The sequence below is a fragment of the Perognathus longimembris genome, chromosome 8 (assembly GCF_023159225.1).
Source record: "Perognathus longimembris pacificus isolate PPM17 chromosome 8, ASM2315922v1, whole genome shotgun sequence".
Taxonomy (NCBI): domain Eukaryota; kingdom Metazoa; phylum Chordata; class Mammalia; order Rodentia; family Heteromyidae; genus Perognathus; species Perognathus longimembris.
In genome coordinates, this window is record NC_063168.1 from 27,526,403 (window position 1) to 27,551,352 (window position 24,950).

At 40.1% G+C, this 24,950-nt stretch overlaps 1 protein-coding gene across 1 annotated transcript in view; it reads left to right on the forward strand.

Moving 5' to 3' along the window:
• The window catches only part of Alms1 (ALMS1 centrosome and basal body associated protein), a 146,751-nt gene that overhangs the window by 42,273 nt on the left and 79,528 nt on the right, over window positions 1-24,950 (forward strand). Inside the window, exons 9-13 of the mRNA XM_048352749.1 lie at window positions 20,796-21,710; window positions 21,996-23,924; window positions 24,066-24,148; window positions 24,290-24,599; window positions 24,666-24,941. Of these exons, the coding sequence (XP_048208706.1) occupies window positions 20,796-21,710; window positions 21,996-23,924; window positions 24,066-24,148; window positions 24,290-24,599; window positions 24,666-24,941 (3,513 nt within the window). The remainder of the gene's footprint in view (window positions 1-20,795; window positions 21,711-21,995; window positions 23,925-24,065; window positions 24,149-24,289; window positions 24,600-24,665; window positions 24,942-24,950) is intronic.

Consider the following 24,950-nt stretch of genomic DNA (forward strand, 5'->3'; position numbering starts at 1 on the left):
GTCTGTTGCTGTGCTGGTAAATATCCTTTCCCATATCGTTGGCTGTCTTTCTATTTTGGTGGCTATGTCCTTAGCTGTGCAGAAACTTTTTAATTTGTAGTAGTCCCATTTGTCGAGTCGCTCCCCTATTTGTTGTGCCCCTGGGACTCTATTCAGGAAGTTCCTTCCTGTGCCTATAAGTTCTAGTGTCTTTCTTACTCTGTCCTTCAGTAGTTTCAAGGATTCAGGTCTGATATTGAGGTCCTTGATCCATTTTGAGTTGATCTTGGTGCATGGTGATAGGCTTGGGTCTACTTTGAGTTTTCTGCATATGGCTGCCCAGTTCTCCCAGCACCAGTAGTTGAAGAGGCTATGTTTATTCCATTGTATGTCTTTAGCTCCTTTGTCGAATATCAGTTGGCTGTAAGAGTGCGGTTTTATTTCTGGGTCTTCAATTCTAATCCATTAGTCTTCCGATCTGTTTTTATACTGTTTTTGTTATGATGGCCTTGTAGTAGAGCTTGAAGTCTGGTATTGTGATACCTCCTGCACTGCTTTTTTTGCCTAGATTTGCTTTGGCTACTCTAGGTTTTTTGCTGTTCCATATGAATTTATGGCTTGGTTTCTCTATTTCAGTGAAGAATGTGGCTGGGATTTTGATAAGTATTGCATTGAATTTGTATAACAATTTGGGCAATACGGCCTTTTCACTATATTGATTCTGCCTACCCATGAGCATGGGAGGTCTTTCCATCTCCTTGTGTCTTCTTTGATTTCCCTTATTAGATTTTTATAGTTTTCATTAAATAGGTCCGTCACGTCCTTGGTTAAATTGATCCCTAGGTACTTTATTCTTTTTTTGGCTACTGTAAATGGAATTGTTTCCATAATTTCCTTTTCTGTTTGTATATTCCTGGTGTACAGAAAAGCTGCTGACTTTTGTGGATTGATTTTGTATTCTGCTACTTTGCCACAATGGTTTATTAGGTGTAGGAGTTTGGGGACTGAGTTTTTTGGGTCCTTCAGATATAAGATCATGTCGTCTGTGAATAGGGATAGCTTGATTTCTTCCTTGCTGATGTGGATCCCTTTGATGTGTCCTCCTCTTGCCTTATTGCTATGGCTAGGGATTCCAGCACTATGTTGAAAAGAAGTGGGAAGAGTGGGCATCCTTGTCTTGTTCCTGAGTTTAGGGGGAATGATTTAAGTTTCTCTCCATTTAATATGATATTAGCAGTTGGTCTTTTGTATATGGCTTTTATTGTTTTGAGGAATGTTCCATCTATTCCTGTTCTCTCCAAAGCTTTTAATAGGTATGGATGTTGTATTTTGTCCAAGGGTTTTTGGGCATCGACTGAGATAAAATGTACTTCTTAATTTTAGATCTGTTTCTGTGGTGAATTATGTTGATTGATTTACGGATGTTGAACCATCCTTGTGACTGTGGGATGAAGCCTACTTGGTCATGATGTATGATTTTCTTGATCAGTTTCTGGATCCTGTTAGCTAATATTTTATTGAGGAGCTTTGCGTCTGTGTTCATTAGTGATGTTGGTCTGTAGTTCTCTTTTTTTGTTGGGTCTTTGCCTGGTTTGGGAATGAGTATGATATTGGCTTTGCAGAATGTGTTTGGGATTTCTCCCTCTGTTTCTATTTCGTGGAAGAGTTTGAGGAGTATTGGTATTAGCTCATCACTAAAGGTTTTGTAGAATTCGTTGGTGAATCCATCTGGCCTGGGCTTTTCTTTGTTGGGAGGTTCTTGATTACCTCCTGTATCTCACTGTAAGTTATTGGTTTATTTAGTTGATTTATTTCTTCTTGGTTCAGTTTGGGCAGTTTGTACTTCTCTAAGAATTGATCCATTTCTGTAAAATTATTGTTTTTTGCTGAGTAGAGGTTCTGGAAATAGCTCCTTATGATTGTTTGAATATCGTGTGTACTTGTTGTAATTTTTCCGGTGGAGTCCTTGCTTTTACGTATATGAGTCTCTTCTCTTCTTTTTTTGTAAGTCTTGCAAGGGGTCTGTCAATTTTGTTTATTTTCTCAAAGAACCAGCTTTTAGTCTTATTTATTTGTTGAATGGTCTTTCTATTTTCAATCAGATTTATCTCTTCTTTAATCTTTGTGATATCTCCCCTCCTAGTCGTTTTAGATTCTGTCATTTCTTATTTTTCCAGTTATTTTAGTTTCATCGTGAGGTTATTCACCTGCTCTGCTTCCATTCTTTTGATGTGAGTGCTGAGGGCAATGATCTTGCCCCTCAGTACTGCCTTAGCTGTGTCCCATAGGTTTCTTTGTGATGTATTTTCATTGTCATTGTGGCTTATAAATTTGTTGATTTCATCTTTTATTTGGTCTGTGGCCCAAGTGTTGGATAGCAGTGTGGGGTTTAGCTTCCAAGAATGTGTATAGCCTCTGTGGTATCCTTTGTTGTTGAGGGTTACCTTTAATCCACTGTGATCAGATATAATACATGGGATGACGTCAATACTTTTGTATTTGCTGAGGTTCTTTGTGTGGGCTATGACGTGGTCTATTTTGGAATATGATCCATGGGCTGCTGAAAAGAACGTGTATTGGGTCTCTCTGTAGGGTGGAAGGTTCTGTATAGGTCTGTCAGATCCATTTGGGAAATGGTGTTATTTAGGTCCTCAGCTCCCTTACTAATCCTCTGGGTGTTGGATCTGTCTCTTGGAGAGAGAGGGGTATTAAAGTCACCACTATGATTGTGTTTGCATCTATCTTGTTCTGTAATTCTGTGAGAATTTGCTTGACATATGTAGGGCCTCTTTTGTTCGGTGAGTATACATTTATCACCGTGATGTCTTGATTCTGAATTTTTCCTTGTATTAATATGTAGTGTCCTTCTTTGTGTTTTTGAGTTGATTTTAATGAAAAGTCCAGCTTGTCTGAGATCAGGATGGCTACACCTTCCGTTTTGGTAGGTGCATTTGCTTGGTAGATCTTGCTCCATCCTTTCATTTGAAGCCTGTTTTTGTCCCTTGCTGTAAGGTGGGTCTCTTGTAGACAGCAGATGTCAACTTTTTGTTTGTGAATCCATTCTGCCAGTCTGCTCCTCTTTATCGGAGAGTTTAAACCATTTATATTTAAAGAGATCAAGGGTAAGGGTGTTTTTTCTCCTTCCATTTTCTTGTTGGGCTGTTTTTTCCTCTTTTTTTTTTCTGGTCTTTAGTGAGCTGTTCTTTCTGTTGGACTTTGGCTATTGTAGTTTCTGTCTGATTCTGTCTGTGTGTCTTGTACGATCTCTGTTGGGTGGGGCTCCCCTCTTAGAATTCGCTGTAGGGCTGGTTTTTTATTCACATACTCCTTTAGCTCCTCTTTGGTGTGGAAAGATCTGGTTTTCCCTTTGAATGTGAACTCCAATTTCGCTGGATATTTGATCCGAGGTTGCATATTGTTAGCCTGAAGTACTTGGATGGTGTTCTTCCACTCACTTCGTACTTGGTAAGTTTGTGTGGATAAGTCAGCTGTTATTCGAATCCTCTTCCCATTGTAGAAAGTTTCTTTCTTCGCTTTGGCTGAATTCAGAATTTGCTCTTTAATCTTGAGGTCTGAAGTCTTGAATATTATGTGCCTTGGGGTGGCTTTTCTGGGGTCTGGCCTGCCAGGTGTCCTATAGGCTTCGGTTACCTGGATGGGGTCCCCTGTGAGATTGGGAAATTTTCTGCAATAACTTTAATGAGAACATGTTTAAGCCCTCTGTTCTGGTATTCGGCTCCTTCTTCTATTCCCATTATGCGCAGATTATATCTCTTGTCTTTGTCCATTCGTTCCTGGATTAGTCTTCCCTGAAGCTTCACCCTTTTTTGGAGTGTGGTCATTTTCTGGTTGTTGTCGGCTGCTTCATCGTCCAGGCGAGAGATTCTGGATTCCATATGGTCCACTCTTTGTGTTATGGTTTCAATTGCGGAGTTTATGGATGTCAGAGAGCTATTTATGGTTGTCAGATCAGCTCTGATTGTGGAAATTTCTTCCTTTAAAGAGTTGTATTTTAAATCTATTTTTTCATGCATTTCAATTCTCAGGATGTTAAGATTTTCTTTAAAAGAGGCTTGCATTGTATCCATTTTTGCTTCCATTTCTTTAAAGGAGGCTTGCATTGTATCCATTTTTGCTTCCATTTCTTTCTTGGCTTCCTGGGTATCCTTCAAGATTTCCGCTCTAAACTCCTGGAATTGTTTTCTGATTTCATTTCTGACGCTTTTCATCATTCCTGTTAACATGGCCTCATTTGCTTTTTTAATCTCCATCTCCTCTTCAGTTGTGCTGCTTTTTGGAGTTGGTGAGTTGGCTTCTTCTTTGATGAACTGTGTTATGTTTCTTTGTGATTTGCGCATCTGGAGATCTGTGGATGGCTTCTCAGGTTTGGGTTGTAGCTCTGCCCTCCCTCCTGTGTAGGCACGTCTACTGGAGCAGGTACTGCCGCTGTGGCCCCACCCACCAGTGCGGGGTACGCCTACCAGAGCGGGCGGTGTCGCTGGGGGCCCCGCCCTCCTGTGCGCTGTGCATCTGCTACAACAGGCGCTGGTGCTGTGGCCCCATCCACTTTAGCTGGGTACGCCTCCCAGAGCGAGCCCCGGGTTGTTGGGTTGTGTTTGCACCCTCCCTCGAGTCTGTTCGGGGGAGCGGTATGTGTGGGGCCCAGTGGGATCGACTGTCCGGGCATGGGTTAGCACCCTCAGACCTCGCCTCTGCTGCGAGCTGGGGGACGTGATCAGGCCCAGGTGTTTCCCTGCTGTGCTGGTCTTGCCCACCAGCGCCTGTGATTTTAATTTTAAGAGTCGGCAAGGTCCAGGCGCCTCGGGTGGGGCTTGCACTGCTGGCTGTCCCCCGGCCCCTGTTGGGATGGGGGCAGGGCCGGTTCTGCCAGATCAGGAACCTTTGTGGCCTTGGAGCTGCTCTGCCCTTCCCCTGCTAAACTGATGGGAGCTCTCCGCCTGATTTGGGGGTTCTTTGTTTCCTTGGGGTGGGGAGGGGAAGGGAGGGAGATCTAGCTTCTTTGTAGGGCTTGGGTCTCTAATAGCTGGTCTCCCGTTGGGTGAGGGGGTAATGGGGGACTCACTGATCCTGGATTGTGTGTGTGTCCCATGCAGCCGTTGGTCCTTCAGGGGGTGGCGAAGTGTCGTGGTGGCTTCTCCGGTACCCTCCTTCTGCCGCGCTTGTTTCCCCAGCCGCAGACTGTCCGAACCTGGTGCGGACCCGAACTTCTCGTCGCTGCCGTTGTGTGTCTTGGTCCGCACCCTCCCTAGTGACTGTAGGGTCTCCTGCTGTTTGAATTCTGCGCTCCCGGCAGCCTGTCTGCCGATCGCCAGGTTCCCCTTTCCCAGCCTGGCCCTGTTTGGGCCAGGGTCTGCTGGTGGGGGGAGGGTGCCCCGGAGATTCTCCGCCTCCATGTTGGTTTTCGGCTCTTCTTTTTTGCTCCTTTTTGTTTTCCTGTGTTTCTCCACTGCTTCTGGGTGCTGGTTTTGCTGGGTTCTTGATGGGGTGTTGGGTGTTGGAGTTCCAAGCTCGCTATTCAGTTGGGGCGAATCGGGGTGCCTCCCTACTGTGTTGGCGCCATCTTTCTCTCCAGGACAATTTAAGCTTATTGTATGGCTGGGATGACAGGTTTCAATACCACCATGCCTGACTTCTATTTGTTGAGATGGAATCTTGCAACTTTCTTTTCAGGACTGGCATTTAACTTCTGTTCTCCTGATGTTTACCTCCTGAGTAGTTAGGATTATAGATTGAACCACATCTATCTTGGTGTGCAAATTTGGTGGTATTTTTGGTCAGGTTTTTGTTACGTTAATATTAGTGTCGTAAATTGAGTTGGTAAACCTTTTTTTTTTTTGGATGAGTTTGTAAAGGACTATTATTATTTTACTTTTTTATTATTTATCTTAATTTTTTCCTGGTCCTGGGGCTTGGATTCTGGGCTTGCGCCATTGTTCCTGAGCTTTTTTGCTCAAGACAAGTGCTTTATCACTTTGAGCCACAGCTCTGCTTTTGGCTTTTTGTGATTATTTGAGAATAGGAGTCTCATGGACTTTACTGCCCAGTCTGGATAGCGATTCTTAGATCTCAGACTCCTGAGTAGCTAGGATTACACTCAGGATCCACTGATGCCTGGCAAGAATTGGTATTTTTTTTTGTAGAATTTGCTGTGAGTGGACTGTTTGTTGTGGGACATTTTAAATTACAACTTTTATCTACTAGATTTTATATTTTTCATGAGTTTTGTAATGTATATATATAGCCAGTCCTGGGACTTGAACGCAGAGCCTAGGCACTTTCCCTGAGCCTCTTTGTGCTCGACTAGTGCTCTAGATCACTTGAGCCACAGTGTCCATTTCTGGCTTTTTCTGAGTAGTTTATTGGAGATAAGAGTGTCATGGGGGCTGGGAATGTGACTTAGTGGTAAAGTGCTTGCCTAGCATGCATGAAGCCCTGGGTTTGATTCCTCAGCACCACATAAAGAGAAAAAGCCAGAAGTGGCACTGTGGCTCAAGAGGTAAAAGAAGCCAGGGACAGTGCTTAGGCCTTGAGTCCCAAGCCCCAGGCCTGGCAAAAAAGAAAAAACAAAAAAGAGTATCATGGACTTTTCTGCCCATCCTGGTTTCAAACTGCAATCCTCAGATCTCAGCCTCCTGAGTAGCTGGGATTACAAGCACAAGCCACTGGTGCATGGCTGTAATTTGTATCTCTGCCGGTGCCTGGCTGTAATTTGTATCTTATGGAAGTTGTTCACTTAGCTTAATTATCTGACTACTGTGATACAGCTGTTTAAGATATTCTCATATAGTCCTTTTTATTTCAGTTACATTGGTAGTAATACATACCCCTTTTCATTCCTGGTAGTTAAAAAATTTTCCTCCATTTTTCTTGGAAAATATTTAAATATCAATTTTGCTGATTTTCTTAAATAAACTGAGTTCTCGTCTTTTTTTTTCCTATAAAATTTTTTCTTTTGTCTTTCCATTTGCTTTAGGGTTCATTTGTGTATCTTCTTTTTTCTTGATTGTGGTTAGGATATAGACTTGATATCTTTAGTTATAGCAATTTATAAGCTTCCAAGACTCCTTTAACAATATAAATCTCTTGGTTTTAGTCAATCTAAAAGTAGTTTCCATTTTGAGTTTTTTCGTTGTCTTTGTTATTTAGGAATGTATTGTTTAATTCCATTTATCCATGTATTTCCTACTGTTACTGATTTCACTCAGTTCAATTTTTGTGTGTGTGTGTGTGTGTGTGTGTGTGTGTGTGTGTGTGTGTGTGTGCCTGCCTGCGCGTGCATGCGCACGCACAGTAGTTCTGGGGCTTGAACTCTCAGGATTTGGGCTCCATCCCTGAACTAGCTCAAGGTTAGTGCTCTACCACTTTGAGCCACAGCTCCACTGCTGGCTTTATTTATTTAATTTTTTAATTTTGTAGTTAATTGGAGATAACAGTCTAATGTACTTTTCTGCCTGGACTGGCTTTGAACCTAAATCCTCAGATCTCAGCCTCCTGAATAGCTAGGATTACAGGCGTGAGCCACCAACGTCTGGCTTAATTCAAGTTTTGTTAGGAAATATACTTAGTGTGATTCTGTCCTTTTAAGTTTATTGAGACTTGCTTCATGGCTTAACACATAGTTTATCCTTAGAATGTGTTTATGCTTGAGAAGAACATTCTGTTGTCGTTAGGTGATGTGTTCTATGGGTGTCTCTTAGTTCTAGTGGGTTTATATATTCAAGTCTTCTGTATCCTTGTTGGTAACCTCGTTTTCTTCATTTTCAAAAGAGGGTACTAAAATCTTCAACTATTAATCTATTTCTCTCTTTTTTCTCTTTGGTTTATTTTTGGTATTTTGAGATTGTGATATGAAGTTCACGTGTTGTTACACCTGTTCTTGATGACGTGATCTATTGTTATAAATTATGTTTATAAATTATGTTTCTAGTAATATGTCATGTTTTACATCTTTTGATGTATGTTGTAGACATTAGCTCTTAGCGTTGATGCTTATAAGTTTTATAATTTTTTATCACTGAACCTATATTTGTATTTTTAGTCTAAAATGTATCTTCTGTTAAGTAGCATCTTGAGTTTCATAATTTTTAATTCAGCCTGGCAATCTGACTTTTGCTGTGTTATTTAACTGCATTTAATGTCATGATTGATAGGACCTAATTTTTCTAGCTTACTTTTTTCTGAATACTCCTGTTTTTATTCTTTTGTCCCTTTACTATTTATTCACTAAGTGAATATTTTATAGTGACACTTTAATTTCTTCATTGACTTTCTGAGAAATTTTTAAAAGTTATATTCTTATTCACAACTCTAAAGCTAATAATACCTTAATTTATCAGAGTACACTCTTATAAGCTTTAGTTGTGTTTTACTTTTTTTCCTTTCTTTCGGTGTTATTTCTGTTACATATATTATAAATAATGTGTTAAAAATCCCCCAGTACATTGTCTCATTATTGTAATTACATCATTTAATATATATATATATATTTTTTTGGCCAGTCCTGGGCCTTGAACTCAGGGCCTGAGCACTGTCCCTGGCTTCTTCCCGCTCAAGGCTAGCACTCTGCCACTTGAGCCACAGCGCCGCTTTTGGCCGTTTTCTGTATATGTGGTGCTGGGGAATCGAACCTAGGGCCTCGTGTATCCGAGGCAGGCACTCTTGCCACTAGGCTATATCCCCAGCCCCATTTAATATATTTTTAAAGAAGCTCAGAGAAAGAGGTATTTACTTTTAGAGGAGTCAAAATCATTTATTACACAGACATCTACTTGAAGAAGAGGTATTTATAGTTTGTTATATTACCTTTCTCTCTCTCTTTCTCTCTCTCCCTCTCCCCCCTCCCTCTCTCTCTCGCCCCCCTCCCTCTCTCTCTCTCGCCCCCCTCCTCTCTCTCTCCAGTCTCTCTCCCCTCTCCTCTCCTCTCTTTGCTCTTTCTTTCTTTCACCAGTCTTGGAGCTTGAATTCTGGGCCTGGGCTCTGTCTCTGAGCTTCTTTTTTGTTCCAGGCTAGTGCTCTACCACGTGAGCCACACCACTACTTCTGGCTTTTTCTGAGTAGTTTATTGGAGATAAGAGTCTCATGGACTTTTTTGCCCAGGCTGGTTTCAAACTGCGAACCTTAGACGTCTGATGTTATTCTGTATTCTGCTCCAGCTTCGCATCTCAAATTTTGCTGTTGTGAAGTGTATTAGGTTTTTAATGTTTTAGTCCCTAGATAATAGTTACATACATATTACCATACATATTTTAAAATTGTCTTTTAAAATCCTTTGTTATACAGGAAGAGAAATGTGTAAACTTTCTGTCTTTGTGCTTAGTCACATTATTGGCTTTACGAGCACTTTGTTTTGTTCTGTACTTATTTTCATTTCTTTGTACTGGTCCTAAGGCTTGAACTCAGGGAGCCAGGGCTGTCCCTGAGGTTTTTTGCTTAATGCTATCGCTCTACTACTTGAGCCACTGCTTCTCTTCAGCTTTGTGCTTGTTAATTGGCGACAAGAGTCGCAGATTTTCCTGCTTGGGCTGTCTTTAACCATGATCCTCAGATCTCAACCTCTTGAGTAGCTGGGATTACAGGTGTGAGCCACTAGCACCTAGCTCTTTTTTTTTTTTTTTTTTTTGGCCAGTCCTGGGCCTTGGACTCAGGGACTGAGCACTGTCCCTGGCTTCTTCCCGCTCAAGGCTAGCACTCTGCCACCTGAGCCACAGCGCCCCTTCTGGCCGTTTTCCATATACGTGGTGCTGGGGAATCGAACCTAGGTCTTCATGTATGGGAGGCAAGCTCTCTTGCCACTAGGCTACATCCCCAGCCCCGCACCTAGCTCTTTAAAAAAAATATCTATATCTATAGCTATAGCTATAGCTATAGCTATATACATATATGATAAATGTTACAAAAAAATCATCTGTGGGCTGGGAATATGGCCTAGTGGTTAAGTGCTTGCCTCGTATACATGAAGCCCTGGGTTCGATTCCTTGGTACCACATATATAGAAAAAAGCGGAAGTGGCACCGTGACTCAATAGGTAGAGTGCTAGTGCTAGCCTTGAGCAAAAAGAAGCTAGGGACAGTGCTCAGGCCCTGAGTCCAAGGCCCAGGACTGGCAACAAAAACAAAACAAATAAATAACAAAAAATAATGTTTTTGAATATTTGGGAATGTACTTCATGCTTTTTTGGGGGATGGGGCAGTCCTTTTCATGTCTGGAGTAAATCTTCCATTTTGCAGATGGGGATTGGGGAAAAGTAAATTGACCATGTGCTCTTCCTTTGTAGCTTTTCTCCCATTATTTCTTCCCTATTCTACCTTGTTACTTTGTGCATTGTTCTATTGATGTATTCAGTTGCTCCTTTTCATTCCTACCAATAAGACCCTGAGCTTCTGATAGTACTGTGGTAGGAGGCCTTATTATATGCTATCTTGACATCTAAAACCAGGCCTTAAAAGGCATAATCACAAATTTCCTGCTTTTACGAGATATGGCTTCCAGCCAGTTGGAAAGGCTCCCTTATCAACTGGAAGAGTGTGTATCACCTGGTAATCAACATAATGTGCTTAACTCCTCTCCTAGCCCATGAAATTATTCAAATAAATCAGACATATTGCTATTATACTTTATTTTATGCCTCTTCCAGTTCCTATTTGTTCTTTCAGTTTCCAGGTGAAACCCCTGTGTGACCTAGTCTTTGGTCTTAGGCTGTGAGTATATGTAACTAACAAATTGTCAATCTTATCTGTCCAGTTTCAGGTGTCGTATGTTTTGCACCCCATAATCATTAGGTAGAAATCCCTCTACCAGTTGGATGAAGAGGCAGATAAAAGAAGTTTATGTCAGTGTTCAATAAATAATTGGATTGAAATGGGCTCTGGACAATTATTTTCTCTGCTATGTTACTTTTTTTCCTATTTATTTTCAATTTTGTTTGTTTTTTTTTTTGCCCGTCCTGGGGCTTGGACTTGTGCCCTTGGACTCGTGCCTGAGTACTGTCCCTGGCTTCTTTTTGCTGAAGGCTAGCACTCTACCTCTTGAGCCACAGTGCCACTTCCAGCCTTTTCTGTTTATGTGGTGCTGAGGAATCTAACCCAGGGCTTCGTGCATGCTAGGCAAGCACTCTACTGCTAAGCCACATTCCCAGCTTGATTTTGGTTGTTTAGCCAGTAGCCGGTACTTAAACTCAAGAGCTTTGTGCCTGGTTGGCTTGCTTCCCTGTCTGGTGACCCTCCACTTGACCTATGTCTCTCGTTGAGTTTTTTTGCTTACTAATTGGAGTCTTGACTTTTTTTGCCTGGGCTGGGTTTGAATTTCTGTCCTGTAGATCTCAGCCTCCTGAGCAGGTAGTATTACAGGCATGAGCTGCTCGTGTCTTGCTATTTTTAAAATTGACAACCTGACTCAAGTGGTAGATTGCCTGTTTATCACGAGGCTTGAGTTCAAATCTCATTGTCACCAAAATGAATAAATGAATGAGTAAATAAGCCATCTAGTTGAATTTCCTGAGGAAGCATGTAGAACAGGAGTGGGAAATGTCAGGCAGTGAGCCTTTATTTTGTTTGTGTTGCCAGATCTGGGGCTTGAACTCAGGGCCTGAGCACTGTCCCTGGCTTCTTTTTGCTCAGGGCTAGCACTCTGCCACTTGAGCCACAGCGCTACTTCCGGCTTTTTCTATGTATGTGGTGCCCAGGAATTGAATCCAGGGCTTCATGTATATGAGGCAAGCACTTTGCCACTAGGTCATATTCCCAGTCCCAGTGGGCCTTTATTATAAGGCTTAAAAAATCAGCTGTCTGAGACCTGTTTGCCTATATTTATAATTTATTGTTTGGCCTATGAATGATGTTATAAGTATCCAAGTGGCTCTTGGCAGAAAAGAAGATTTTCTGCCTTTGGATAGAGAAGAAAGAACAAAATGCTAAGGACAGAAATGTATGGAATACAATAGCACAAAGGGCTTCCAGTAGAGAATGCACAGCAGAGAGATATTTTGCTTAAATTCTTATTCAAATTCATTTCTTATGCTTTCTGTTTCTATTCTCATTTCTTTTTTCTTTCTTTTTTGGCCAGTCCTGGGCCTTGGACTCAGGGCCTGAGCACTGTCCCTGGCTTCTACCTGCTCAAGGCTAGCACTCTGCCACTTGAGCCACAGCGTCGCTTCTGGCCGTTTTCTGTATATGTGGTGCTGGGGAATCGAACCTAGGGCCTCGTGTATCCGAGGCAGGCACTCTTGCCACTAGGCTATATCCCCAGCCCCTATTCTCATTTCTTAGTTCATTTATCATGTCACACTTGATTTTGGTGTATTTACCTTTAATTTGGTACATCTATGTATCTTTAACATATGTCTTTGATATTGTACTAATCCTCATAACTATGTGATATCCCTAGTAAATTTTATTCTGAAATCTTATTTTATCTGATCATATAGTCACTTGTACTCTCTTTTTTTTTTGGTTTGTTGCAACTGTATCTTGAATTCAAGGCATTGTACTTGCCAAGTAAGCTCTACTACTTGAGCCATTCCTGAAGACCTTTTTGCTTTGGTTATTTTTGAGATAGTATCTCATGTTTGTTAGAGTCAGCACTGACCACTATGCTTCTATTTTATTCTTCTCTCTTAATCTGGGAAGGGATGTGCTACCATGACCATCTTTCTATTGAGATGGAGGCTTGTGACCTTTTTCACTAGCCTTCTGCTTAGCTGTGTTGATGGGAGCATATTGATATGTGCAGCTGTTGGTTTGAAATGGAGTCTAGTGAATGTTTTGCCCAAGCTGGAGCCTTATGATCTTTGCTTCCCAAATTAGCTAGATTTACAGGTATAAGCCACTGGTACTAGCATAGCTGCTTCTACTTTTAAAAGAATATTGTTTAGAGATTTTATATATACATATGTGTATATGACTATATACACATACATACACTAATACATGTTAACATAGTTTATAGTAATATATTAGTGTATATGTTAATATACAAATATATACTAATATGTATTATATGTATAATTTTTTAAAGGTAGTGTCTTGCTATGTAGCCCAAGCTGCCTTCTATCATCTAAGTGCTGAGATTTTAAGTGTTTACCACCATGCTCACTTTGTATAATAGTTCTTTTTCTGTTTTTCTGTTTTATTTTTTATTGTTATAAAGGTGATGTGTACAGAGGGGTTACAGTTACATAAGTCAGGGAATGAATAAATTTCTTTTTGGACAATATCACCTCTTCCCTTGCTCTCTCCAAGGTTTTCCCACCCATCCCTATCCACAAGTTGTAGTTCATTCTCAATGTAGTGTCTAGTGAGTACCACTGCTGCATTTGTTTACCCTTTTGTCCCTCCATTTCTATGTCTCCCTTTAGCCTCCCAAAGACAGATAAATGAACAAGACAAAAGAAAACAAAAACAAAAACAAAAACCTTGTTTCCATTTTCTGGACTTCATTTTGATAAGTAGTATTTTATGTGATCAGAGGCACATAGGTGTTGTGCATTTGTGTTCTTCCCCTATGACTGTCTTCCTTTGGGCTCACTGTGAATGCCTAGAATCTTGTATAATTCATTATGTTCCTGTGTGTTTTAGATCTAGCTTCCATATATGAGAGTAAACTTAGTGCTGTTTGTCTCTCTGAGCTTGGCTTACCTCACTTATCATGATTTATTCTGGGTCCATCCACTTCCCTGTTAACGACATAATATTCTTTCTAATGGCTGTATAAAATTCCATTATGTATAGGTACCACATCTTTTTGGATCCATCTATTGTAGGGCATCTGGGCTGTTTCCGTAACTTGTCTTGTAAATAGTGCAGCAATGAACACGGATGTATAAGTGTCTTTATGGTATGCTGCCTTGTGTTGTTTTTGGTGGACAATCAAGAGTGCTATGGCTGGTTCTAAGATCTAAGTTTTTTGGTGAACCTCCAGACATAATGTTGTTCATAATGGTTCATAATGGTTGTTCATAATGGTTGTACTAATTTCCATTCCTACCAACAGTACAATAGGGGTCCTTTCACCCTACATCCTACCAACATTTGCTGCTATTTGAATTCACAATGTTGGCCAATCTAACAGGAGTTGAGATGGTATCTGAGTTCTTTTGATTTGCCTTTCCTCTATGGCCCAGGGATATTGAGTATTTCCTCATGTGTTTCTTTGCCATTCTTACCTCTCCTGAGAAATCTCTCCTTAGTTCCTTGGCCCATTTAGTGATTGGTTTATTAAGTTTGGAAGGGTTAGTTTCTTGAGCTTTTGTATATTTTGGATATTAGGCCTTTGTCAGATGTATTGTTGGTAAAGATATTTTCCCAGTCTGTGGGCTGTCTTTCTAGTTTAGTAACTATGCCCTTGACCATACAAATTTTTATTTTGATATAATCCTTTTTGTCAATTCTACTACCTACTGTGCCCTTGAGACTCTTTTTAAAAAGTTACTGCCTATGCCTATAAGTTCCAGTATTTTTCCTACTCCATCTTGCAGTAATTTCCAAGTTTTGGGTCTGACGTTGAGGTCTTTCATCCACTTTGAGTTGATATTTGTGCATAGTGATAAACCGGGATCCACTTTTAGTTTTCTGCAATATAGATGCCCAGTTTTCCCAACACCTGTTTTTTTCCACTGTATATCTTTGGCTCTCTTATCAAATATCAGATAACTAAGTATATGGTTTTATTTCTGTGTCTTCTAGTCTGTTCCATTGAGTTTTGGTCTATTTTTGTGCCAATACAAAGCTGTTTGCTATTTTGATACTATATCTTGTTACTATAGTCCTGACTTTTTTGGCCTAGAATTGTTTTGGCTATTCGAGGTCTTTTGTTGCTCCATATAAATTTTTGGATTGTTTTCTCCATATTGGAAAAGAACTTCATTGGGATTTTGATGGGGATTGTGTTAAATTTGTAAATCATTTTTGGCAATATGTCAATTTTTCACAATATTAATTCTACCTGTCCATGAACATGGAAGGTCTTTCCACTTCCTGATGTAATCTTTGATTTTTTTCTCTTCAAATTTTCAATTTTTACTATAAAGGTCTTTTGCTTCTTTGGTTATGTTTATTCCCAGATTTTTTTTTTAGGCTATTGCAAATGGAATTGTTTTCTTTATTTCCCCCTCTGCTTGCACCTTGTTGGTATACAGAAAGGCTACTGATCTTTGTGTTAATTTTGTATCCTGCTACTTTGCCAAATGCCATCTGTCAGCTCTAGGAGTTTAGGAATAGCCTTTGAGTCCTTTAGATTTAAGAACATGCCATGTGCAAATAGGGATATTTTGGCTTCTTTCTTCCCTGTGTGAATCCCATTAATATGTTTTTCTTACTGCTCTGGTTAGGAATTCCAGGCCATATTGAAGAGGAGTGGAAAGAGTGGACAGCTTTGCCTTGTTTCTGACTTTAGAGGAAATGGTTTCATTTTGACCATTCAGTATGATGTTGGCTGTTGGTTTGTCATATGTAGCCTTTATTATTTTGAGATATGCTCCTTCCATTCCCATCTTTTTAGAGCTTTTAACATGAATGGGTGTTGTTCAAGGCTTTTTCTGCATCTCTTGAGATGGTTTTGTAGTTCTTGTCTATGGCTCTTTCTTATTTTTATGTTGTTGGTTGGTGGGGCCTGGGGTTATCCCTGAGCTTTTTCACTCAAGTCTAGTGCTCTACCACTTTGAACCACAGCACCACTTCTGGTTTTCTGGTGGTAAGGGTGTCATAGACTTTCCTGCCTGGGCTGGCTTTGAACTGTGAGCCTCCTGAGTAGCTAGGATTACAGGCATGAACAAACTATTTTTGGCTCTTTTTTTTTTTTTTTTTTTTTTTTTTTGGCCAGTCCTGGGCCTTGGACTCAGGGCCTGAGCACTGTCCCTGGCTTCTTTTTGCTCAAGGCTAGCACTCTTCCACTTGAGCCACAGCGCCACTTCTGGCCGTTTTCTGTATATGTGGTGCTGGGGAATCGAACCTAGGGCCTCGTGTATCCGAGGCAGGCACTCTTGCCACTAGGCTATATCCCCAGCCCCTATTTTTGGCTCTTTTATGTGATGTATTATATTTATTGATTTATGTATGTTGTGAATTTATTTTTATAGATATATAGTTGGATCATTTTATTATCTACTGCTACATCTGTATTTTAGTTGGATTATTTAAACTTATTAAAAGTAGCTATTGCTACTCTTCCTGCTTATTATTGGGCCTTATATCTGCAATTTTATTTTCTCACATATTTTATATTACATTTTTATTCAAAATATTTTGAGCATATTGCTTTATGTAGGTATTTTAGTGATTGCTCTGGATATCACAGTATTGTCATAGAACTTATTGTTTTTTTGGCTTTTTCATTGTTATGCTGATGCTCGACCTCTTTTTTTTTTTTTTTGGCCAGTCCTGGGCTTGGACTCAGGGCCTGAGCACTGTCCCTGGCTTCTCTTTGCTCAAGGATAGTACTCTGCCACTTGAGCCACAGCGCCACTTCTGGCCATTTTCTATATATGTGGTGCTGGGGAATCGAACCCAGGGCTTCATGTATACGAGGCAAGCACTCTTGCCACTAGGCCATATTCCCAGCCCCTATGCTCTACCTCTTGAGCTATGCGTATTCCACTTTTTTTTTTTCCTGGCTAATTGGGGGTAAAAAGTCTCTTGGCTGGGCTTAAATAGTAATTCTCAGATCTCCTTTTCTCTTTCTTCTTCCCTTTTCCTATTCTTGGTGGTAGCTCCTGGTCTCGTGCTTTTTTAGCATCTAGCTAAGGAGACATGAATGAGAGTTGAAGGAAAACAAAGGGAACTTACTACTATGTGATTCCTCTCTTCCTGTGATCCTTAGCCAGTCTACCATCCATTTTCTACCTTTCATCGTGTTTTTGTGATTGTCTATTGAATTGTTTCCAGAGAAGAGGAAAGAAAAGTGCATTTTTGTATCATTGGCCTGGACCTGGAAAATGAATTTAGAAAGTAAGTTTTAAGTTTGGAAACTTCACTCAGGTGTGTTACTTTCTTTGGCTACTAATATAAATTGTCAAATGAGAGGTGTAGGTATAAAAGAAGCAAGGAATAATGTTTCTCTAAATAATTTCAGTGATCTCAAATCAAAGATTCTATTTGTCCCTCATTGACTTTTTCATTTATCTACCCACTTTCCATTAGGTCTCTCTTTCCCCTATTTAAACTTTGTTTCAGCTTCCTTATATTCATTTTGTTAAACTGTATGTTTATTTTTCAAAGAATTTATAGAGTTTTACTCCTACATATACATTAATCAACTTGATCATGTGTTTTGTTATGCAATTTTTTGGGTAAATGCCCAACAAGCTACCATTGGATAATTCGGTACTTTTGTGTTCAGTTTGTGCTAAGTTTTTGAGGAGTCTCCACATTGATTTCCATAGTGGTTTAATTAATTTACATTCCCATCAACAGTATTGTATTAGGGTCCCTTCTCTACATCCTTACCAGCATTTGTTGTTTGCATTCTTGTTTGGTTTTGTTTTTTTTTGCCAGTCCTGGGGCTTGAACTCAGGGCCTTAGTACTGTCCATAGCTTCTTTTTCTTAAGGCTAGCTCTTTGCCACTTGTGCCACAGCGCCACTTCTGACTTTTTCTATATATGTGGTGCTGAGGAATCGAACCCATGGCTTCATGTGTACAAGACTTTACCACTAGACCATATTCCCAGCCCTGTTTGCATTCTTTAGGACAGTGGTCCATGGGCTGCTGAGGAAAATGTGTATTGTGCAGCTGCTGAGTGAAATACTTTGTGTCTGTTAGGTCCAGTTGCTTTGTGGTATTGTTAAGGTCTGGGGTTTCTTTGTTGATTTTGCTTTGATGACCTATTGGTGAAAGTGGGGCATAAAAGTTTTGTATTGTTGTGTTGGGCATTAAAGTCTACTATCATTAAAGTGCTGTCATTTGTTGAGGTTATTAAAGCTCCTATTTCTGTGAGCTTTTAAGTCCAAACATTTTTTTAAATGAAGTTGAATATCCTTTCATTTGGTTCATATATATTAACAATTACTATGTTCTCTTGATGGAAAGTCCTTTTTATTATTATGAAGAAGCCATCTTCATTTGTTCTAATTTCAGTTTGAAGCTATTTAGACTCAGATATGAGTATCTTGAGTATAAAAAGTCCCAGGGCTTTTCTGTTTGGGCTGTCTTTGGACTGAGATCCTCAGATCTCAGCCTTCTGAGTATCTAGGACAGCAGTGAGCCACGGATACCAGGCTAGTTTTCTCCACTTTTTTCATGTTTACACTGATTTTTCTGTTTTGTGTGTAAGATGTCTTTGAGTATCTTCTATAATGCTGGTTTATATTTTAAGCTTTCAGTTAACTTTTCTTGGTTTCTATACTTAGGTTGTTTTAACTATGGTTTATTGTGGAGGAGGTTGTATTCTGACCTGGTTTCTTCTTTTAAATGCCTCTTATACTTGACTGGATTTCTCATTTTCAAGATTCAGAAAGGTTTCTGCTATTACTTTGCTTTAAATGCCTTTAGATAACATCTCCCCTTTACTAACCCTATGACTCTCAGTCATTTAATGGAGTCTTGAAATTCTTGTAAATTCACTTAATTTTTTATTTTTTTATCTGTATTTTCTTTTCTTTTCTTTCTTTCTTTCTTTCTTTTTTTTTTTTTTTTGCCAGTCCTAGGCCTTGGAACCCTGGCTTCTTTTTGCTCAAGGCTAGCACTCTGCCACTTGAGCCACAGCACCACTTCTGGCCATTTTCTATATATGTGGTGCTGGAGAATTGAACCCAGGGCTTCATGTATATGCGGCAAGCACTCTTGCCACTAGGCCATATTCCCAGCCCCTGAATTTTCTTCTAAGTTTATTATTTTCTGAAATTCAGGAATTTCATGTAGTCAAATTTGTAGGAGAGGCTTTCCACTTTAAATATTTAAAATATATACTTAACTATAGACTGGCTGGGTACAGTGGTTATGCCTATAATCTTAGTGTCTCAGGAGGCTGAGATCTGAGTGAGGATTGAGGTTCAAAGCCATCCCAGGCAGTAAAGTCTTCAAGACTCTTACCTCCAATTAATCACCAAAAAACAAAATAAAACAAAAACAAGCTCTGGCTCTAGTGGTAGGGCATAAGCCTTGAGCAAAAAAAAAAAAAAAAAAAAAAAAGAAAAGTTCAGGGATAATACCCAGACTCTCAGTTTGAGTGCGTGCGCATGTGTGCACACACACAGATACAGACACACACATAGACAGACAGAAACACACACACACACACACACACAAACACATACACACACAGCAAGCAGGAAGGAGGCCTGTGAGTGTGGTTACACCATGGTGGACAAAAATGTAACTCCCGTCTTTGTTAATTTACAATGCAGTTTATAGGTTTTTGTTTGTTTGTTTTGTGCTTTGGAGTTTTTAAGCCATTCTTTACCTTGTAAGTTACTCCTCAAACCTTTTCATTCTATATTGAGCTGGTTTTCTGAAGCTCACCAGTAGTTTTAGAGAAGGGTAGTCAGTTGCAACTAGAAGATTTTGGAATTCAGTATTAGCATTAAAGGAATGTGCCTATTTTTCTTGCTTATTCTTTCACTAGAAACAATTTACCTCCTCCTTATTTAGACCTATGTGGTGTAAAACCAATAGCATTGGACATTATTAGAGAACTTGTAAAAACCGCTGATTCCAGGTGTTACTCCAGACGTCCTAAACCAGAATATGCAAGTGACCAAGCTACTTAAACTGAGAAGCATAATTTATTTTGGATAGGTGCAGACTTAAGTGTCCCTGTATGTAAATACTCTATAATGCTTGCTGTATAGTAACCATCTGAGATCATATCTATGTATGCATTTGTTGTGTGACTACTTGTGTTAGCTCGTAGACATTGTGACACAGGGTTTATTGGCAGTTTATTGCTGTATCCTATGTCTAGAGCAGTGCCTGGCCTATAGTAAACATTCAAATTTTTTTAAATGAGTACAACTTGGCAGACCCTGCCATTGGTGTTGCAGCTATTTATTTACATTGTTATTTAGAACTATTTCCATTTGTAATTACAGTATGAGATAGTGAAACTCTGGGGGATGTTTCTGCTATTACACAAAGTTCCGTAGAGTTTTGCTGCTTTGACTTCCACGTTTCCTTTCTACCCTCCTAGAACTCATATTTCTGGATTATGATTCTTATCAAAACTGCCAACAACTCCCTAGCTCAAACTTCTCAGCTTAACCTTTAAAGCCTTTTATAGTTTTGTGTACTTAAAAGCTATATTATACAGGAAGGGTCAGTGAAGTCACTGCATGCACAGCATCTACCTGAGCCTATTGCAGTAACCACTTGAGAGGTGAGAGTAAGAAGAATCCTTGGAAATTAGCTGATTGACCTTTGCTGTGATGTGTATGATAAAGATGTCTGTCATTGACCGAGAGTCTTCTGTCTTCTATCAGCAATCATGACATAATAACAGGTCAACTGTGGCTTGTGAGGAGGATGAAATTGAACTCCAGACCCAACAGTCCTTTTGTATCTCATTGAAAGTTCTTTTAAAAATCCAGACTCTACCATCTGTGTATAGTTTATAAGTGGATATACTGTTTTCTTTTAAAGCATTTAATGTATTATATTGTTTAATTTGTTTATAGTTAATGTCTTCATATACATTTGTTTCCTTTCTTCATTTTTTTCATAGGGCTGATTTCTAAAAGATTAAAGGCCCAAGGTAGCCAAGCTTTTTTTGTGTGTGAAAATAACGGTATTAATTGAATATACGTACATATATGTGTGTGTGTGTGTGTGTGTATGTACACACTCACACACACACAAATCTCTTTTTCTTTAGGAGATACTACAGAAGGAGGCAAAGCTGAAATTACTGAATCTAAGTTGAAATCAGTTATCACTACCACTCCTGGAGATTCAGAAGTTGGATCTCATTTATCTGTGTCCCTTGAGGAATTATCTCGGTTGGCTGCAAGTTCTTCTCAAGAGAATGCTATTGGTCAGCACATTGATGCGCTTAGTAAAAAAGCAGTGACAGATAGTCATTTAACTGAAGAGAATCTGAAAGTCTCAGATATTTGTGAGCCACCTGACCAGAACACTGGGATAACAACAGTACCTGCAACTTCTTACTCAGATAAGCAGAGGCCCGGTAATTTATACCAGGAGGGTTTACCAGAAGGTTATCTAACTGGTCAGCCACTGACATCTGATGACCAGAAGTCTGGGACAGCAACAGTATCTTCTACTCCCTACTTTCCTAGAGAGAAGCTTAATGTTTCCTTCCAGCAGGTGTTGCCAGATGGGTATCTAACGGAGGGGGCTCTAAAAGGTTCAGCTGCTCTTGGACCAACTGATCAGAAGACTGAAATACCTGTAGTAGTCTCTATTTCTTCCTCACATAGAGATAAGCCTGGTATTTTCTATCAGCAAGTTGAGCCAGAAGGCCACCTACTTAAAGAAGCTCTAAAAACTTCAGCTCCTCTTGGACCTGCTGATCAGAATATTGGGATACCACTTCCAACCTCAACTTCCTACTCACAAAAAGAGAAGTCTAATATTTTATACCAAGAGAGCTTGCAGGCTAATCATCTAACTGATCGGCCACTGACAATTTCAGCAGCTACAAAATCAACTGACCAGACAACAGGCATACCAACTCTAACCTCTGCTTTCTACTCACAACAAAATAAGCCTAATACTTTGTATCAACAGTCTCTGCCAGGTAGTCATTTACCTGAAGAGACTGTGAAAGGTAAAGGTTTACCTTCTCTTACTCCAGCTGACTACAGGACTGGCATACCAGCTGTAACCTCTGCCTCCTACTCACAAAGAGATAAGTCTGGTATTTTCTACCAGCAGCTGCTAGGTAGTTACCTGCCTGAAGAAACTCGTAAAGATTTAATCACCCATATTCCGACTGACCAGAAGACTGTTGTACCAGCTGTAACTTCTAGTTCACATACACAAAAAGACAAGCCTGATATTTTTTATCAACAGTCCCTGCCAGATTCTCACCTACCTGAACAGACTCTGAAAGTTTCAGCCACTTTTTTTCCAGCTGTCCAGACAACTGGCATACCGACAGTAACCTCTACCTCCTATTCACAAAGTGATAAGCCTGATACTTTCTACCATCAGTCTCTGGTAGGTAGCCATCTACCTGAAGAGACTGTGAAAGGTTCACCCCCTCTTATTCCAGCTGACCAGTTAACTGGCATACCATCTGTAACCGCTGTTAATTTACAGAGAGATAAATCTGATATTTTCCACCAACAGTCTCTATTAGGTAGTCACCTACCTCAAGATACTCAGAAAGCTTCAGTAACTCATAGGCCAGCTGTCCAGAAGAGTGCCATACCAATTGTAACTCCTGTTCCCTATTCATCCAGAGAGGAACCTAGTATTTCCTACCAACAAGTGTTGCCAGAGAGTCATTTAAATGAGGAAAATCTGAAAGCTTCAGTTATTTCTGGATCTGATGACAAGAAGACCAGTATAGCCACAGAATCTTCTGCTTTATACTCAAATGGAGAAAAGTCTCATACTTTTTATCACCAGTCCTTGCCAGAAGGTCATTTAGGTTATCAGGCTCTGCAAGTTTCTGCTGTTTCTGCATCCTCTGATCAAAAGGGCGGAGTAGCAGTAGTTTCCTCTGCTTCATACTCACATGGAGAAAGATCCCAGGCTTTTTATCATCAGGCCTTGCCGGAAAGTCATCTAGGTCATCAGGCTTTGCAGGTTTCTGCTGTTTCTGCATCCTCTGATCCAAAGGGTAGAGCAGCAATAGTCTCCCCTGCTTCATTCTCACATGGAGTATCTGGTATTTATTTGCTACAAGGATTACCAGATAGTCATCTAACTGAGAAGACTCAGAAAGGTTTAGATGTTACTGAGTTAGCTGACCAGAGTGCTAAGATACTAACAATAAATTCTAGTTCTTACCCAGAAAAAGAGAAGCCTGATAATTTTTACCAACAAACCTTGTCAGACAGTCATTTAACTGAAGAGTCTGTGAAAGTTTCAACTGTTTCTGAATCAGCTGACCAGAAGACCTGGATACCAACAATAACCTCTAATTCTTACTCGCAAATAGAGACATCTAATATTTCCCACTATCAGACATTATCAGATAGTCATCTAACTGAAGAGTTGCAGAAAGTTTCAGTTGTTCCTGGACCAGGTGACCAAAAGATTGGTATAGCATCAGAATTGTCTAGTTCCTACTCTCATAGAGAGAAGCCTATTATTTTTTTCCAACAGACCCTGCCAGGGAGTCATCTACTTCAAGAAGCTCTGAAAGTTTCAGCTGATTCTGGATCAACTGACCAGAACTCTGGGATACCAGCAGTACCCTCTACTTCCCGCTCATATATAGAGAGGCCTCGTGTTGTCTATCAACAGGAGTTGCCAGATAGTCATCCAATAGAAAAACCTTCAAAAGTTGTAGTTGTTCCAGGACCCGTTGGCCAGAAGGCTGAGATATCAATACTATCTTCTACTCCCTATTTGCAGAGAGAGAAGCCTATCATTCTCTTTCAACACACCCTTCCAGATAGTCATCTAATTGTAGAGGCTAACAAAATTTTTTCTGTTTCTGGATCAGCTGATCAAATATCGGGGGTATCAACAATACCCTCTACTTCCTACATATATAAAGAGAAGCCCAGTATTTTCTATGAGCAGAAGCTGTCAGAGAGTCCTCTAACTGAAGCACCTCTGAACATTTCAGGTACGTCTGGAACAACAGATCAGAAAACAGAGATACCAATACTACCTTCTACCTCACAAAGAGAGAAGCCTGGTATTTTCTACCAGCAGGCTGTACCAGGTAGTCATATACCTAGAGAGACTCTGAAAGTTTCAGCTGTTCCTGGTCCAGCTGACCAGAATACTGGGACACCGACACTTGGCAAGGAGTCTATTATTTTCTACCAACGTGTTTTGCCAGATAGCCCTCTAACTAATGGTACTTTGAAAGTTTCTGGAGAGACTGTGAAAGTTTCAGCTATTTCTGGTCCAGCTGACCAGAATACCAGGATACCGACACTTGGCAAGGAGTCTATTATTTTCTACCAACATGTTTTGCCAGATAGCCCTCTAACTAATGGTACTTTGAAAGTTTCAGATATATCTGGACTGACTGAGCAGAAGACAGGGACACCAGTGGGACCTTCAGATTCCTTCTCACTTAGAGGAAAGTCCATTATTTTCTACCAAGAGGGCTTGCAAGAGAGTCATTTACATAAAGACGCTTTGAAAGTTTTAGCTTCTCCTGGACCAGCTGACCTGAAGCCTGGGAAACCAACAGTGTCCTCCACTTCCTACTCTTCTGGAGAAAAGCCCATTATTCTTTACCAACAGGCCTTCTCAGATGCTCAGCTAACTAAAGAAGGTCTGAAGGTTTTAATTATTCCTGAAGCAGTTGACCAGAAGCCTGGGATACCTCCTTTAACCTCTTCTTCCTCCCCAAATCAACAGAAAACTATTTCTTACCAACAGGAATTGCCAGATGGTAGTCAGACTGAAAAGACTATGAATATTTCAGTTGTTCCTGGACCAACTGACCAAAAGTCTGGGATATCAGTAGTACCATCTGAAGTTTCTTTCCAGCAATATTTGCCAGGTCATAGTGAAGAAGTTATGAAAGTTTTAGGTGTTTTTAGACCTGTTGAACAGAACACTGTAATACCCATAGTCACCTCTGCTCCTTACTCACATAAAGAGAAGCCTGTTATTTCTTACCAGCAAGAGTTGCCAGATACTACTTCAGAAACACTGAAAGTGTTAGGTGTTCCTAGACTTGCTGATGAAATGTCTGGAATATACATAGTACCTTATCGCTACTCAGAGGAAGAGGAACCTGTTACCTCTTACCAGCCAGAGGTACCATCTCTCATTGAAAGAACTCTGAAAACGGGGGTTTCTGGACCTATAAAACGGAAGACTGGGTTACGATTAATGACCTCTAGTCCCTACTCTCATACAGAGAAGA